Source organism: Dicentrarchus labrax, unplaced genomic scaffold (genome assembly GCF_905237075.1).
Source record: "Dicentrarchus labrax unplaced genomic scaffold, dlabrax2021, whole genome shotgun sequence".
In the NCBI taxonomy this organism is placed as follows: Eukaryota; Metazoa; Chordata; class Actinopteri; family Moronidae; genus Dicentrarchus; species Dicentrarchus labrax.
In genome coordinates this window covers 6,160,305-6,178,500 of record NW_026136705.1, presented here as the reverse complement: position 1 = coordinate 6,178,500, position 18,196 = coordinate 6,160,305, and the positions used below count along the sequence as shown (strand labels likewise).

The 18,196-nt window shown below is 40.3% G+C and overlaps 3 protein-coding genes across 3 annotated transcripts; 2 read left to right on the top strand and 1 right to left on the bottom strand.

The window, feature by feature from the left end:
• Positions 1-1,287: 1,287 nt before the first annotated feature.
• On the bottom strand, positions 1,288-2,180 carry LOC127364246 (histone H2A). Its single transcript, XM_051401639.1, has one exon. It carries the CDS (start codon positions 2,091-2,093, stop codon positions 1,707-1,709), a length of 387 nt encoding a protein of 128 aa, XP_051257599.1. The 5' UTR covers positions 2,094-2,180; the 3' UTR covers positions 1,288-1,706.
• Positions 2,181-2,354: 174 nt separating this feature from the next.
• On the top strand, positions 2,355-3,083 carry LOC127364248 (histone H2B 5). Its single transcript, XM_051401640.1, has one exon. It carries the CDS (start codon positions 2,425-2,427, stop codon positions 2,803-2,805), a length of 381 nt encoding a protein of 126 aa, XP_051257600.1. The 5' UTR covers positions 2,355-2,424; the 3' UTR covers positions 2,806-3,083.
• A 2,974-nt stretch (positions 3,084-6,057) lies between these two features.
• Positions 6,058-17,996, top strand: si:ch73-261i21.5 (zona pellucida-like domain-containing protein 1). The gene is made up of 12 exons (XM_051401608.1): positions 6,058-6,145; positions 6,952-7,073; positions 7,933-8,039; positions 9,539-9,765; positions 9,848-10,032; positions 12,266-12,338; positions 13,418-13,515; positions 13,630-13,710; positions 14,152-14,323; positions 15,147-15,255; positions 15,407-15,427; positions 16,525-17,996. The coding sequence occupies exons 3-12, from the start codon at positions 7,946-7,948 to the stop codon at positions 16,680-16,682; spliced, it is 1,218 nt and encodes a 405-aa protein (XP_051257568.1). The 5' UTR covers positions 6,058-6,145; positions 6,952-7,073; positions 7,933-7,945; the 3' UTR covers positions 16,683-17,996.
• The last annotated feature ends 200 nt before the right edge of the window (positions 17,997-18,196 follow it).

Genomic DNA, 18,196 nt, shown 5'->3' with positions numbered 1-18,196 from the left:
AATGTCTTCTTCCTTCTTTTTAAAAGAAACTGGGCTTATACGAGACAGAGTAATGGGCTGTTCTTAAAAGGTATTTGTAAAATATGATCCAGAATCACCTCACTTCAATAATAAAATTAAGACCCAATCATGGTGAGACTTATCAATTCAATACCAGTTAAATAACAATAAAACTTTCAATACATGTGTAATAGTTTTATATTTTTATAACAAGTATAATGTAAAATTATGGTATTTGAGAAGAAATAGAATAATGACACTGAATAACTTGAGTAACATGCACACATACCAATCATTGGTCAAAATATTTACTAGAATTGTTGAATTATAAAAGCCAGAAGTGGTGCCAAATGAAGAGCTGATTGACAGCCAAAAGAGCTACTCTTGCTGAACTGAGCCAAAAGATCTGGTTCACTAACAGTCAGAATTCCAACCCTTTACAGCAAGGGTACACATCTTTTACTTAATTCTCAACCTATGTATGAATGAATGAATGAATGAATGCATGCATGCAGGATGTATCATGAATTCCTGTTCACCATCCACGAAATGATCAAGTCTGAATGACTGATTTTCACACTTAATAGATAATCAGTAACTGATACTTAACCAAATTACCGGGATTCTAGTTACCTAAGTTTATTTCAGCACCATGCATTTGTTTCATATTTCTGTGAGAATAAACCCAGTGGTATTGTTAACACTTTTACAACATAGTGGACAACAATGAGAGAATGATCAGACATCTTTAAGCACCACTGCTTTCAACAACAAACAACGAAAAGAAAATGCTATGCTGTAAATGTGTCAACAACATTTGCTATTCTCAAAAAAAAAAAAACTGAACCTGATGGTTTAAATCATAAAGGCTGAGACCATTCATGGTCCTGAGATCAGTTTAACCCAGAACCAATTTAATATCAATTCATGTTGTAACTGAATTAACATTTGTTCACTGATGACCTATTAAGTGTGAACTAATCACAAAGTCATAGTGACTTGATCACTTCAGTGGTGAGCAACAGGAATGAATGAATGATACTTCCTGCATTCACTCATGCATTATGAGTCATGCATTAGTTAAATATTAGATAGGGTATATGATTTGTACCCTCTTTAGAAACGTACTTAAGTATAACATGAAATCCAAGAATTCTCACTGCTTATATAAACCGTGAACTGCAGCACTGTACATCCCAGCAGATCTGCAGCCCGTTCATGCGCCGTTTGTTCTCACAAAGACCAAACGACAAGTCCCCGGATGAAAACACCAAAAATAAGACTGGGTGTATTTGCCCAGTGCCAGAAGGCTACAGGACATTTATTGAAACAACATGACATAAAACAATACAACTTTGCACGTTTTGTAGCAGCATTGCGAAACTAAAAAAAACAACCTCTCCCTTCACAATTGGTCCACATTAAGAACTGATGTTTTTTTTCCACGGCCTTCATCATCCCCAGCCTTCAGAGAGCGCCTCCATTTTCCAGAACCAACACCACAACAGTGGCGACTGAGCAGTTTATGACTAGTCCCGATGAGAAGCGAAAGCATGTTTTCACTGTAGAAACAGCAACACCGAACGCTGCGCCCCATTCCAAAGGTTGTTTATCCAAAAAACAAACACTGATATGAAAAAAGTGGCTGGCTCCGAGGTGAGCCCTTGGTCCCGGCTGAATCCGGGTCTGCGGGGGGGGGGAGTCTTTTACTTGCTCTTGGCCGGTTTCTCCGTCTTTTTGGGGAGGAGGACAGCCTGGATGTTGGGCAGCACTCCTCCCTGAGCGATGGTCACACCTCCCAGCAGCTTGTTGAGCTCCTCGTCGTTGCGTACGGCCAGCTGGAGGTGCCGGGGGATGATCCTGGTCTTTTTGTTGTCCCTGGCGGCGTTGCCTGCCAGCTCCAGGATCTCAGCGGTCAGATACTCCAGCACGGCAGCCAGATACACCGGAGCCCCGGCGCCGACGCGCTCCGCGTAGTTGCCCTTGCGCAGTAGCCTGTGGACTCGACCCACCGGGAACTGGAGTCCGGCCCGGGAGGAGCGGGACTTGGCCTTTGCTCGGGCTTTGCCTCCGGTTTTCCCTCTACCAGACATTATGATTAATAATGGGGTTATTGATCAGGCGAAAGCGCTGCGAGACGGCGGATAGAGGAGCTTGGACCTTTACGTAATGGAGTTGTGCGTAAACGTATATAAACCACAAAGCCTGCTCCCATTGGACGATTGAACCTGAGACGCACGAGCCAATGGCGCAGCGCGTCCTCCGGTAATGACTGTCCTCTGGAGAGGGATGCTCCAATCGCAGGGAAGGGATGGCGCACGGTGATTTGCACAGACATGTTATAAATGAGGGACTAGAGAAAGAGGCGGGGTCCCCAGCTGTGTCCCTGCCTGCTGCCTCACTGACGTTTACACGAAAGAGAAAATGCCTGATCCTGCAAAATCAGCCCCTGCGCCCAAGAAAGGCTCCAAAAAGGCCGTGACCAAAACCCAGAAGAAAGGAGACAAGAAGCGGCGCAAGAGCAGGAAGGAGAGCTATGCCATTTACGTGTATAAGGTGCTGAAACAGGTGCACCCAGACACGGGGATCTCCTCCAAGGCCATGGGCATCATGAACTCGTTTGTCAACGACATCTTCGAGCGCATCGCCGGGGAAGCGTCGCGCCTGGCGCACTACAACAAGAGATCCACCATCACCTCCAGGGAGATCCAGACCGCTGTCCGCCTGCTGCTGCCCGGCGAGCTGGCCAAGCACGCCGTGTCTGAGGGCACCAAGGCCGTCACCAAGTACACCAGCTCCAAATAGAGGCTGGACACGGAGGGGGACAACAGTCACCAAATCACCACCAAGACGATGTGTAGCCCCCCTTAATGTGTCGGCTGTTTACTTACCAAAAACTGCGTTTGTGATTTTGCACCATTGACGGTTTTGTGAAGAGACTGAATGCCAACTGAACCCAGGCCTTATGCTGAACGTCTTGAGATTCATTGGAAGTGTAGCCTGCCATTTTGTTTTAACTTAGTTTTTTTCTGAGCTGTGTACCGTTTTTAACAAATAATTTAATAAATCCAGAACGAATGTAAGTCGGTGCTCTTAAAACTGAGTGTCCTTTGCTTTGCACCATTGTAATGCTGATTTGTATACATGCACCTCAGAAAATGACCGGCAGACTCAACTGTATGTAATGGCACAGTGAAAACAGAGTGAGATTAACGCTGTCACTTACTACCAGTGAGTAGTTTTGCTTCTACCTGTAGTCTGGTGGTGGAATTAATTTTCTCACATCAACTAGTGACACAGCTGGGGGAAGAGACAGTATTATGACTGGAAGTGCTGTTATAGAGCGACACCTATTGGTAGCTGGAGTTAATGTGGGGAAGGGTGCAGGTGCATGTACACATTAGGGTTATTATGGGGCAAGGACTCATAATTGGGAGCGTTTGCCAGTTAAAATCAAAACCAAGCATTCAATCCAGTGTTATTCACAACTGCCTTCTATATGCTTCTGTTGAGCGGGAGCTAATAATGCTTGTGTTCTGTAAATATCTGTCAAACTATGCTTGATATGAGATTTAAAAGTGATAAACTGAATTATTTGTGTAATTAAATGTCTTCCCATTTTTCCAACATACTCCCTTTCAGAGGGAATAAATGAAGACGGGGCAGACAGTGCGGTTGCACTGAGGTCCATGGGAGGGGCAGGGGTGGATCTAAAGAAATATTCATGGGGTGTCCAAAGGATGGCATGGAGATTTTAAGGGATATCCGTTGATTTAATCACAAACAATCACATATATCAATATTTGCTTGGAGAAGTCCCCAAATGAAGATCGAAGACAAACATTATTGTGGCACATTAATAAAGTTGAATATCTAAAGGTGGCATTAGAAATCAATACATTGTTTACTTTCCAAATCTTCACACATTTTTCCAAATGTCTGCTTCCATTAAACATAACACTGAATTGCCTATCAATCAGTCTGAAATGTGGCCATAAGAGATCATTCAATTAATTTTAGTTTTTTAACATGTTATTTAAAAAATGAATAAAAATGAATGTGTTAAATTTGACAGCATTTGACATGAAACTGGAATGGTAAGGGGAGCAGGGCCATAAAGCTAGAAGTCCCATGCACAGGTGATTCAAATGGCCTCGTCCTGTGTTCATAATGATAGTAAAGCCCTACTTTTGGTAGCTCACCTGGTAGCTCACCTGGTAGCTCACCTGGTAGCTCACCTGGTAGCTCACCTGGTAGCTCACCTGGTAGCTCACCTGGTAGCTCACCTGGTAGCTCACCTGGTAGCTCACCTGGTAGCGCGTGTGCCCCATGTACCAAGGCTTACCGCAGTGGCCTGGGTTCCATTCCAACCTGCAGCCCTTTGCTGCATGTTGTCCCTTCTCTCTCTTCCCCCATTTCCTGACTCTCTTCAACTGTCTTTGAAATTCCAGAATTCATCATGAAAAATTGTCCAAATAGCAAGGAAGCTTCATATATAACAACCAATCACAAAACGTTGGATAAACCGATACAGGAAACAATCAGGAAACTAATGGAAACATGTCTCAGAAGTGATAAAGGCAAAGAAATATTGCCATCATCAAGTGCAGTAAATCCTCATCTGCTCATATCATAATCCACAGATGGAGAATGGTGTACATATCACATACTGTAGTTATGGCTGTACTGATAGCATCTTTATGTAAAAAGGGTGGGCATAAAAACAGGAACACCTTAACAATAATACAATTCAATTAAGTAGCCAGACAATAAATCCAAAATCATAAGATTATATAAATTCAGGTTATTGTTCGATCCAACAACATTAAGGTCACGTCCTCACTGTTTTATCTCGGAGATTTACATTCTACAATAAATAACTTTTCCAGCTGATTCCAGTATTTTTAGACATACTTTATATTTAAACATACTACAAGGAGTACGTTTTAACTGTTAGGAAACAGTCTTAATTTAATTCTGATGCCTCTGTATGACTTACAGAAACAAGCAAGACCATCAGCAAGATCATTTCTATTTCTATAGACAGGATTCCTATTGTTAATAACCTGCCACCGGCTGGGATTTGGTCAGATTCCACTTTAAATCAATGAAACGAGGCAGTAGAAACACTACTGCTTTTGTCCACAGGGGCCGCCAGAATCAATACATAATGAAAGTTCCTTGTAGCTGCTTCAAATTTGATTACTTTTCAAAATAAACACCAGAATTGAAATCCTGTGTGGACAGGGCTTTGAAATAGCATTTACATTTTCATGTTGGGAAATAAAAGAGTAAAGTCCTCTTTACCGGTCCATCATTTTAGATGTTTAGTCTGTCAAAAGTTTAGGAAGGTATGTTAGGTTATAAACGGTTGTTGATTTACAGATTAAACTTGCAGAAAATACACTAAATTAACTTTATTCTGCTCAAAACGTATGTGGACATCTTATATCCTTATCGTCTTTACTTGGCCAATAAAGAAACAGAATATGATAGGATTTAATTTCAAGTATTGCCATTTGCGTTCAATAGATCTTAGCCATATATGATTAAGGACATCGGTGACATTAATTGATGGCTAATATTCCACAAAAGCAAAACAGAATCTTTGTGAATTCACACAGATCCTGTTACCGCAGCGTTACAATGAAAGGAGCAGCTCCAATCAGGAATTAACTGGATGTTAAGGTTGTTGTGCCCTTAGGTGATGGAAACCAAAGACAATGTTGGACAGGGAATATAACCTTAACAGGTTCAAGTTCAAAGTCTTTCTTTAAGGAGAGGACCTGCTCCTGTTTCATAGTCTTTCTTTTGGGCCAGATTGAAAGAATGGAACTTTTTTAAGAATGGATTAAATCTTGTACAAACCTATAGATTTCTCAGTAAGAAAGTTTTTGTCAATAAAACAACGAATATTGAGATGGATGTAGCAGATGCTCCAGATGTGAGAGAACCAAACACGAGAGAGGAATTTCATGTGACATAGAAAAATCCTAACACGATGTCCCCCTCAAGCTTCAGTGGCCAGGATTAAGGAAAGGCAGATCCTGGAGTCACCTGTGCTAATAATTCACTCACATACGATTATGGCTGCTGAATGGGGAAACAGACGGACAGGATATCTACTTAATGCTAAGCTCCATGTGTAAGCTCATCTCTACTACCATTGTTCAGATCAGGTCTCAGGGTTCCTGGAGGGGATCTGGGAGTGGGGGGGATTTGTGGTTCGGGTGACAGATGTAGGAGGTTTTTGTTTGGCAGGGCGTGCCTTTCTCTCCAAGTGTGAGATGGTGGCGAAGAGACCTAATTTCTGAACAAAGAGTGGTAGCCCCTGGCAGAAGTGGAGGGGTGTGAAAAAAAATCAGCACTTAAGTGGAGCAGAATTTATACCATCAACTTTTTTAGGTGCTCTTACGTAAATATGGCCGAAACAATACAGCAGGTATTAATGTTTTGTGATGTAATGTCTTCAGGATAGGTTGCCTTATAAGTAGGTAGATAGGTTCTTACAGATATTTAAGGGTTTTGTAGTTTCCTATGGATTTTGTTCTGACTGTACATGCCTACTTTTAAGATATTTTTGTAAAATTCACTGAATTGTGAGAAAAACCCTCTTTTCTCATCCATATACCAGTTCAAAAGAAGAAAGAAAAGAATCCCAACAATGATCTTTTCTCAACCCTACTAGTCATTTCTTTATTTTCTCTTTTAAATCAAATCCATCTGTGATGACATAATTTATTGTACATTAGGACTCTTGCCTTACAAAAACAATGGCAGTTGAGGTCATTGTTGAAATGACAAGTTAAATTTATAGCTACTATAGCATAATGTTCCACCAGACCAAGGACACTCCATATAGGTTCACCTATTGTTCCGAGTCTGTCAGATGATCCGGTTGTTGGGTCCAACCAGCTAGTGTTGCTCTCTTACCTTTCCCTTTCTTCTCAGTGGGCTTCCTGTGAACCCTTTTTGGCTGGAAAGGAGGCCACTATAAATCCTGAAGTCATGAAGGTAAGAGCAGACACAGCGAATACAAACTGAGGTGGGGCAACACAATCTGGACACAAAAGGTAAGAAAATCTTATCAAGAGAAATCTCATATTATATTAGTTTTTTAATGGTTATAAGATATATTGATTTTATTGTTTCATCTGCAGCTTGTACCTTTGATTTCTTAATTTTATATGTTACAAAGCCTTCCAAAAGTCTATACTGCTTCTATAATCACTACATTTTAGTTTTTAAATGTCTCATCTTACTGCAAAAATGAACCTAAAAAATAATATATATAAAGTGTCACACATTCAGAGCAATGAATGGACCAGTCCCAGTTTGCTCTATATTTCACCCAATGATGTATGGTAGCCATGCTAGAAAAAGACAAACAGATCAGTATCACGCTACTACAGGAACATTTATGTTATAACAAGATATGTTCACGTTATTACAACAACTTATCACATTATAACAAGAGTTTAACTTATTGTTATAACATCATACATTTCTTGTTAGAAACTTGTTTTGTTTTAACAATAAACTTAACGTTATAACAAGATAAATAGTATATTGTTATAAAAAATTCTTATTATTATGTGAAATGTACTATTTCAAAACAATAAGTAATCACACGAAGCGTTTCATGTTATAACAAGCTAAATAGTGTATTGTGATAAAAAAAAAAAGTTTCTTGTTCTTATGTGATAAATTTGTAAGTCATAATAATGTCAAAATATATTGTAGTATATAAAAAACATAAACTTATATAACAATAAACTTTACATGTTATAAAGTGAAATAGTTCAATTTAATGTTTCTGGTGTGACAGCAATAGGCTTCCATAATGCTGCTACAACTGCTGCTGCTTCGACTCTTTAACATGATCCAGTGGAGAGGAGATCACTTCTGATTTCTCTCATCTACTTTTACCAGCAGTTTGACAAAAATGTGGCTGGCCCTTCTTACGTATTACCTTGCCACACTTTTTCTCGCCCAATGTCAAAATCCATGCATCGGACACTCCACATTCAAGAGTCCAGGTCAGTAAAACTATCAGTTCTCACTTTCTCATCCTTTCCTTCCATCCGCATCCTGCACCCTCCCTTCCTTTCACACTTGTTTTTCTTCTGCAAGGTAGTCTGGCTATCTGAGGAGTGTGTCTTTATGGGGATGACGGAGTTTGAAAATGGAGCTTGTTGTTGACTACTGGAGTTTAATATAACATAAGCTACAGTATATGAAGGTATCATTTTCCTCGAGGGACAAAAAAATGGTTACAAATGGAATTAATATTCTCTACTGCATGCAACCATAGCTGGATGTTTTCTTGCTGTTTTGCATTGATAATGTATAACTGAAGTTATAGGGCTAAGATAAAAATGGTGGCAAGATGGGGTAACCTTCAAAAGGTACTTTGAGAAGTTTTATGACAAGTGTATCTGAATATATGTAAAATTGCCAAATTTTGGAGCAACAAATTCACAAGTAAGGCACATATAAAACTGTTGCAACACAGTACAGCACTTTGGGAGCCCAGTAAAGCTAGCCGACTTCAACTGGTCAAAGCAACAGAGGAACTTTTTAGTCCAGCACCAAAAACACTGAATTCTACATTTCCAGTAATGCAACTTGATAGCGTGTTGGTTGCGTGGGAGGAGCACTGGTTCTGAAAGTATTTTGCCCCATTCTATATTCCCATTTCAAATTTTTTTCTGGAAGATGTAACGATTCTACACGTAGTTATGATGATCAGTTTAAATTTGTTTTGTTTCTGGCAGACAGGTCTAAACAGAGCAGTAACCTCTATGGCTGCCAACACGGAGGTAACAAAAACACTGCAGTTCCTCTAACGGCCACTTGAGGCTGGCTCCAGCAGTGAGTCAATCTCCATAAGGCCTCATATTAAAATGCCCAACTCTAAAGCAGAAATAAACATGTTACAGCCTGCTACAAAGAACGGTTTTAGTCTCTATAACTACTTCATGACAACTTTGTACAGGTGGTGAATTTTTATACAACTCACCTGTTTAAATAATATTAAGGCTTAAAGTTATGCATAATTAAGGGTGTGGCCCCTTTGAGTGACAAATGGGTGCCGTCACAGTTGGCTGTTTTCAGTAACCAGGCTTCATTCAGACTTTTCAGCTTTTCTTTGCCCATTTTTTGAGACAGCCAGAGCCGACCACACTGAGCTTCACACTGGCTCTTCAGTAACCTAAGCTGTAGGAAACCGTAGCAAAACTATTTTCAAACTGACCATGCCCCAGGAGGGTTCCAACACTTCTTTTCAACTCCAGTTTGTGAAAAAAATAACCCTAAAGGCCAATCCAAAACCTAATTTATCAGACTGTAGCTGCTCCAGAGCAACAGAAAAAACCATACAACTGTTTTCACAGATTGTGCAGTACTCCTCGTAACAAACACACTCAGCATGTGGAAATAAATTGGGGGGGAGTGCCCCTTTCAGAAGTCAGTTCTGCAGTAATCTGTCCCTTGGAGACAAAATCCTAAAGTCTAGTCTCATCCTCGCTCTGTTCAGATAACTCAGACATTGAGGTCCTCTGTGGCTCTCAGAATGTGGATCTCCAGATCCTCCTGTGTCCCATCTACTTCAATGGATACAATGAGTCACTGCTGGCCCTCAACTCAGAGCACTCCAAACACCAGTGTAAAGGGACTCCGGACTGGTCGGTGGACCCGCCCGTTGTCAGATTCAACTTCTCGATCACAGAGGAGGCCATTTCAGCCTGCTCCAGCGAGCTGACAGTAGGTTATCAAAACCTGGAAACACCCAGCAGATCACACAACAGTTTCCTACTTGACAAACTCAACATGTTTTCCCTCAAAGGTCACTGAGGAGGCGGGAACAGGACTGTTTGCAGACTTCTCCCATGTCCAGTACATAACCATCTCAGGCATGATTTGCTCTAAGGATCCCACCACAGGAGCCATCACCTATCACCAAGAGGTGATGTACAGGTTCTCTTGCCGCTACCCGTTGCAGTACCTGGTCAACAATACTCAGATGAGCGTGTAAGTTGCATTTGAAGTAAAAGTGCACGCTTAATTACTATTTTCTGTTTTTCTGTGCCCCTCATGATACATTCCTAAACTGTGTTCGTTTTGCCAGTGAAAGATCAATTATTCTTTGGTGTTGTGGTTGTTAGTAAAATTTTTCTGTATTAATCCAATAATAAAGTTTGTTTATAAGCCTCATTTAATGCTGCCCTAACCCAGAAGTATTCTGTCATACAGGAAGAGATGTGTTTTACCAGTTTTTCCAGTTTGGAATAAGTAGAAGGAGAACTGAGCAGTGATACCCACCTGGACTCAAATCCATGGTTGAGTCATTCATTATCCTTTCTATTATCACTAAGAGGTGAAAAGAACAGGCTACATCACATAGTAAACCTGGCCAGTACAAGGCGAAAAGGTGTTAAAAGGATATTTTGGGTTTTTTGAAGAGGGGTTGGATGAGGTACTTATGCACAGTCAGTGTATTACCTACAGAAGATGGTGGTCAGCCATCAGGAGTACCAACACAGAAGCCAAGCAATGTACTGCTGTGGGTGGGGGCATTATTGCACATGGGTAATGTTGTGCTGTCAAGTATTCAAAGTTGTCATTTAAAATTCAAAAACTGGGCACCCGTTACCTCAGTTGGTAGAGCTGACCACCCATGTACGGAGTTGCTGCAGCGGCCCAGCTTTGAATCCGACCTGTGGCCCTTTGCTGCGTGTCATCCCCTCTCTCTCTACCCACCTTTCCTGTCTATCTTCGGCTGTCACTATTATAAAGGCAATAAAAAGCCCCCCAAAAGAAACAGTTTAAAATTCAGAAACTCAGATTGCAGTTCCTGTTATGCTGCTCGTAGGGGTCTCCGATTACCCTACAATACAATAATTCTGTTTTTATTCTGTATTTCACTTTGCTGTAAGACAAACGTTCTCTTTGGGAGGGTAAAGTGGAAGTTGCTAATTCGTGTTAATTTAAATTTATAGCCCCTACAAGGAACTTTCCTTTTTTTGTTGATTCTGGTGGCCCCTGTGGACAAAAGCGGCAGTGTTTCCAGTGCCTTGTTTCATTGGATTTAAGGGGAATCCGACTCTGTGGCAGGCATTCAGAATAATAGACTTGGTGATGGATTGATATAGCACCTTTCTAGTCTTCCAACCACTTAAAGTGCTTCACACTGCAGTTCTCATTTGCCCATTCACACACATTCATACATTGATAGCAGAGGCTGCCATGCAATGAGCCAACAGCTCATCACAAACAGAAACTACTCCTATTCGTACATTCACATATGCATGGCACGGCATCAGGAGCAATTTGGGTTTCAGTATCTTACATAGGGAAGAGCCAGCGATTGAACCACCAACCTTCTACCTCCTGAACCACACCCACCCCCACAACTACAATTATATAGAAATAGCCAATCTTCTCACTGATGGTCTTGTTTGTTTATGTTGGTCACATAGCGGCATCAGTATTCATTTATATATTTTGGGGGGCTTTTATTGCCTTTAATGGATAGGGACAACTGATAGTGACAGGAATGGGGTGAGAGAGAGGGGATGACAAGCAGTAAAGGGCCATCGGTCAGACTTGAATCCGGGGCCACTGCACCCACTACATGGGTGTGCCAGCTCTACCAGGTGAGCTATCCGGGCGCCCTGAGTCATCAGTATTAGACTAAAAAATAATCTCTACACTGGACAATGCATTTGCAAATCACTGATGACAGTGTGATTAGTTAATTCCTCACTTGCAAATGGGAAATAAATGGATTAAAGTAATCACAGTAGCTGTGTGTCAAATTAAATCAATAGAAATGAGGGTAAATGTATTTAGCTCTGGATAGTAAGGGTTAAGTCATGTTTTTGATTTCTTATATTAAAACATGTTTGTGTGAATGAACCTCAGCTCAGGTTGACTATATGTAAGAAAGAGTCACGTTATGGTCCTACAACTTTTCTCCCTCTTATTTCCCATCATTGGGTCTCACATTCGTCACATTTAGATTAAAAGAAATTATGTAAATAAAAAAGAAATGATCAAGTTACCATATGTGGTTATGCTTCATGGAACAGCCAGTGTCCTCAGAGGTGTCAGTTACTCCCGTGTCTCGTTTCAGTAGGGCTTGAATCTCACCTTGGTGTGTTGTTCCCTTATGCATCAGATGAAAGATGACCTGGTTGTTGACAACTTGGGTTTTTCCAGCAACAATTTCCAGCTGTTGACAAAACATTTTTTTGTCCAACAGGTCTGGGGTCAGCCTGGCAGTCAAAGACAATAACGGAAGTTTCGTCAGCACACTGAGCATGCGACTCTACGCGGTAAGAAGAGTGAGGTCTCAGCAGAAAATCAAGGAAACCATGTACAAGAAAAACTACACTGTTGCTCCTCTAACTTCAGAAGGAAGACATTAAATCACACACTATTACTGAAATATATTTGGCAAAAAAGCCCCCAAAACAGCTGGTCAATATAGTCTGATTGGCCAATATAACAAAGACTAAGATAGCCACGGAATTATTTTAGTTGAAATGAATGATAAAAAGACAATTAAGTGAGCCAAGTGAGCCATTGCAACATCCAAGTTATTATCATATGATATATTATATTATATCATATAATATTATCATATATAAAATGTGTCTGGAGTCAATCTTCATTGAACTCTTAGCATGAAAGCAATTGAGCATATTTCCCAATATGTCAAACTATCCTTTTAATCTTTCAGTCTAGGGCATTTATTGAATATTTACGGTTGTTGGATATGGATTATGGAGATGGGATGGCTGGTTATGGCAGAGGGAAGGTGGAATAGAGGATGGAGGATGGTAAGGCAGTTCATCCCACAGATGAAGGGAGGGAGAGCTGGCTGCAAACAGACCAGGATCTTGAGACGTTGGAAAAGAACAAAACACAAAGAAACTGAATACTAAAGACATGACTGTGTTTGCCTATGCTTCGGCTTGAAGTACATTCTGAAGGTTTACAGTAATTTATGCTGACTTGGAGACTCATCTATAATTTCAGGCCATGAAATGGTCATAAAATTACTGAATGTCTTTAAGGTTTCCTTTATTTTATCATTTTAATTACTTAACAGGTATATAAAGAAGAGTTGAGTTTCTTTCGACATGACTGATGACTTGCTGGATTAAAACTGAAACATTGCTATGGTCCATCTCCTCTGTCTGCTAATGATGAAAATACTATCATAGAGCAATGCTTATCTAATTATAATAACATGGCTCTGCATCATGTAGCCCAGACAACAACTTTGGCATGAACCCTGCCCTCCAGTGGTGTGGAGGGCTGGGCAACTTTAAGCTGATACTGGAACTCAAAGAACTTGTGTATCAATCTAAACAACATCCTTATCTCTTTTCTGTTATTGGGCCTATAGGACAAAAGCTACTCTTCCGTGCTGCAGATTCCACCAGTAGGCCTGGAGCTAAAGACCAGGATCTTTGTAGAAGTGAAGGCGTCCAACCTTACAAACAGGTACTTCACACATGTTTTAGCTGAAGTAGACCAAACATGATTTGCACAATAAAGAACATACTGACATTTCAATCTCAAATATCTGGTAAAAAATGACTAACTCCTCCTTTGCAGATTCAACGTGCTCCTAGACCGATGTTACGCCACAACCTCGCCTTTCCCCGTCAACACCTCACATCACGATCTCTTTGTTGGGTGGGTTATCAGCGCACAGAGATACATAAAGTGAAACAACTTGACTCAGTTTTAGAGAAGCTTTTCAACACAGGGACAATGCTTATAAATAAAGGTGCACTAACAAGATTTTTCCACATCAGTTTCACAAATTACAAAATACAATATGTCTGCTTTGAACCTTCCAGGGGGATGCTCCATACGGAAAAATCAGAGTTAATCAACACTTTTGGTCCTATTCTTAGTATTCCTATTATATATGCAAGTTTATGAAAAACCTCTACAAACAGGAGGGACACGTTATCAATCTGTTTAAGTGAAAAAAGCAGCTGTGAACAAGGCCCATGCTAAACCAGAGGGCATCCCCTCTGCTGTTCAGAATCTCAAAATTTTTGTCAGACTGAAACCTGGTAGAAACCCCTGAAGAACAGGACAAAAACATAACCATCTGTCCTCTTCAAGGTGTAACCGAGATGGCCAGACAGTAATGGGAGTCAACGGACTGCAGCAGGAAGCACGCTTCTCCTTTGAGGCTTTCCGCTTTATCCACAATACAGACCAAACTTTCTCCACGTACTACGTGCACTGCGCTACCAGGCTCTGTGTGAACTCCTTCTGCCCAAACCTCGTTCAGGTCAGATTCTGCCTCCAGGTGCTACACACATCACAAATGCAAACATGTCACATACATGAATTGAACCAGTCTGCAAAACCCTGCATTACATTCAATGTTTTTTTATTCCAGATTTTTACAATATCTACCCATGGCAGATACAGTTTGGTTAAGGTCAGAAAAGATTGTGTTTGGCTTTGACAGGATGCAAACACCCACTCTCCTGCTACATACCCCTGCTACGTATAGCACACGCTATGTCCAGTGGCATGATATTATGCTATGAATCTAGATGTAAAGTTTCATGTACAGTAGTTATTGTATTTTCATGGAAAGCTGACATTTGACTGCTACTCAAATACAGCCCAGTCTCATGTCAAAAGGATTAAGAGACCCGCTAATCCGCCAGTGGGTAGTGTCAGTGTATATAGAGCAACAAGAACATTTGGAGAATGCAGGGTGGATTGATGGTTCAAACAAACACAGGACTCTCACTGATGAAACCGCTAAACAAAAGTCAACGATTCTCAGGTACCATCCTTTCCTAAAAGTAAGCAAGTAGTTTTGTTCCCTAAACCTGACCTAACTGCCTCTTCAGCAAGCTTTATTTGAAAATGTAAGCAGATATTGCATATTTATTAGTGCTAACTCCATCACAGAATGAGCATGTGTTGAAAACGTGATACTGCCTCGCCTAGGCGATGTAAAATGTGACGAGTAAGTTTGTATTTAATGCTTGGCATGATACTGGTTTGCAAATACTATTATTACACTCTAACAGCCTAGGGTACTTTATTTCTCCTAGAAAACTGTCCAAAATGATAATCACTTGATTCACCTGCAGAACTGCACCAACTCGAGGAGGCGCCGAAGTGTCAGCGACAACCAGGGCACCAAAGTCAGCGACATGGCCACCATCACCTCAGGCCCCATCACTACCCGCCTAGACAACGGTGAGGATGGTCTTGATAGGATGACGCCTCAGAATCTTGAGATAGCGAGAAGTAACGAAGAATCATACCTGTCAAATATCAGTCTGCATAAGTTGATTGGAGGGTTGTTTTGGTCATGAATGAACTGAAGGTTTCTCTTGTTCTCTTGCAGGGTATCTGATGACATCTGGAGGTATGCATACACTGTCAACATGAGTTAATTCCCTGTACTTTTATCAAACAAAACAGATGACGAGATCATTGACAACAACATCATTAGGTTATCCTGATCATATACACACAAGTTATTAAGGCTCACAGGGAATAATAGGATGCAGTGTGAGTGAATTTATCCAAAGTCAATGGTTGGACAAAGAATCCTTACCTGCCAAATGGGGCCTCTTCCTAGAGGCTGTCCTGTCACTGCATGAAGTGAGTGAGAATGTCAGATTTCATCTTTTTGAGAAGGGTCTATTTGCAGTCTCACAGAATACATGACACACCCACTTTACTACACAGATAGTGTCCTGGATTGACATACTTATTTGAACCCAAACCACAATCTTTTCCTAAAATTAAGAGGTACTTTAGGTGCCCTTTAGGGGTGTCATGTAGAAGGCGTGTCCTGTAATACTGTGTACCCACAGATAGACCTAGTTAGAATTTTTTGACCCAGTCCCCCCCAATTCTGGTGTCAGAAAGGTGTGGAGGAGTGGGTTTCTGAATTAGTTTAACCGTCCGACAAGCAGTTCTGATGGAGCATACTGGTACCTTAAGCATTACAATTAGAACAGAGGAAAAAATGACAATGTGAAAACCCAGTGACAATGTCAATGAACAATGAACCAACAAATAATTATTAACTTATCATTATCAATGATGCCTTTCAGGGTAGTTTCCCCTGAAAGGCATCATTGTTCCACTTGGTTGTTAATACAAACAGTGAAGAAAGTGTGTGAGAAGAATTGTTGGATTGACTGTTTCGGAAAGCTAACAATCTTTCTATACCGGAAAGGTGTGAGGAGAAAGGGGTTGTAGACATTGTTCCGAATGCATGATCTGGCTAGCACTTTGTTTGAAGCATAGCTACTGACCCCCTTTGAGGGAGCCAGCTGAGGCGGTTCATCTGATTAGAATGTATGTACTGGAAGGATGATCAGGGAAACCAACTGGCTTCTGAGCTAAATACATACATGTAGTACATAAATACAGTTTCCATCATGCTCATTGATATATAAACTGTACATTGCTATATGTGGTCTAATCCTTGGTGTTTCTTTCCTTTCCCAGGTGCTCAGCAGACTCATATGAACAGCAGCATGCTGGCTGTTTCAGTCGTGGCAGGCATCGTCGGAGCCATCTGCCTTACTCTGGTGGCTTTCATTGTTCACCAGATGTACAACTCTAAAATCAGTTTCAACAAAACAATCCTGTACCCACAACAGTGACAAAGGGTGAATACATCTTGAAAAGGATTTTGTCATGTTTCATTCTCTCATACTATATGGCCTACAGTATCATGGGAGCATTGTGATAACTGGGTGAGAGCAAAAGTCTCTTTCTTCTGCATTAATTGTTGGTCTTATACAATAAAGGTTCCTTTAAATAACCATACGATAGTAGAAGACCACAAAGTTGTATCTTTTAATATATCAATTTAACTTTCATTTAGCCTAGAAAGGATTTTTAACAGGTTAACAAACAGTCTCAGTTTAATACTGATGCCTCTGTATGATCTACATAAAAACAAACAAGACCACCAGAGAGAAGATTTAAGCTTGGAAGAGCTATTTCTAAATCAATGAAATCAATGAAACAAGGCAGTGGAAACACTTCCACAGAATCAATACAAAATGAAAGTTCCTTGAAAGAGTCTCATATTTACTGTTGTCTGACAGGATTCAAGTACTTAAGTACAATTTTGAGGTACTTTTAGTTATATTTTACTTCATTAGCCTACATTTCAACAGGATATGTAGTACTCCACTTCAGTTATCTGACAGCTACAGTTAAGATTTTATATAAAAAACATGATAATCTCATGAAACACGGTAACTACAACTACAACCTTTTTGGCTCATTTCAGAGGTTCTAATGACACATATGGATTTGAAATATATGAAAGTGTTCCCAATTTCTTCACACCACTTTGCACAGTTTAAAAAAAGGGTTTTCTGATGCATTATATCAGTTTGGCATTACTGCGGTCTTTAATAAAATGCTTCTATATGTCTGCAGTGGTAGAAAGTAACTGAGTAGATTAGGCTCAGGAAAAATTCAAACAAACAAGGCGATGGAAACACTACCGCTTTTGTCCACAGGGGTCTCAATTTTACTGTTGGATATATTTCAGTGATATCAAGTTAATCCTCTCCCACCAACAAAGCAGACAGGAACAACAGCACACACATGCACTCTAACTATACATTACAGCCTTGGACACTGCTTTAGGCTGTATTCATGTTATACTGGGTAATGGAACTGAGGGGAATGGTTATTTGTTACTAAAGCAGGGTGATAGGTAGCTCACATTCAGGGTTTTTATAAAAAAATACTTTTATAACTATTAAAGCTTCAGAAGTCTATGTATTTTTGAATCTAATGAATGTGTTTGACAAAACTGTAACTGTCATTATTAATGGTGAATATTTATGGTGTTTCTTAATGATCCATTTAGAAGATGTCACAAAACTGATATATAAAGCTACAATACTGTACTTTTATATTGGTATTTCTAAAATTAAAACATTTATTATTTTGTCTACATGTGTCATACCTTTCATGAGTGCATGCAAATAGGTTATTTAATTCCCTCTAGAGAGTTTGGGCTAGCTGTAAAGCCTGGAGAAAAATCTGTTGATCTGTCTCTTTTGATAACATGATCTTTGGCTGTTCGCTGTTTTATTTCAGGTCAGTCCTTGTGGCAGTGTGTCAATGTGACACAGGCAGGTATACATTCATC

Bases quoted from the DNA above. Each gene is read 5' to 3' on its own strand.
- si:ch73-261i21.5 (XM_051401608.1), top strand. From the start codon at position 7,946: ATGTGGCTGGCCCTTCTTACGTATTACCTTGCCACACTTTTTCTCGCC. The intron at 15,256-15,406 runs GTGAGGATGGTC...GTTCTCTTGCAG, and splicing joins CACTACCCGCCTAGACAACG to GGTATCTGATGACATCTGGA. The intron at 15,428-16,524 runs GTATGCATACAC...TTCCTTTCCCAG, and splicing joins GTATCTGATGACATCTGGAG to GTGCTCAGCAGACTCATATG.
- LOC127364246 (XM_051401639.1), bottom strand. From the start codon at position 2,093: ATGTCTGGTAGAGGGAAAACCGGAGGCAAAGCCCGAGCAAAGGCCAAG.
- LOC127364248 (XM_051401640.1), top strand. From the start codon at position 2,425: ATGCCTGATCCTGCAAAATCAGCCCCTGCGCCCAAGAAAGGCTCCAAA.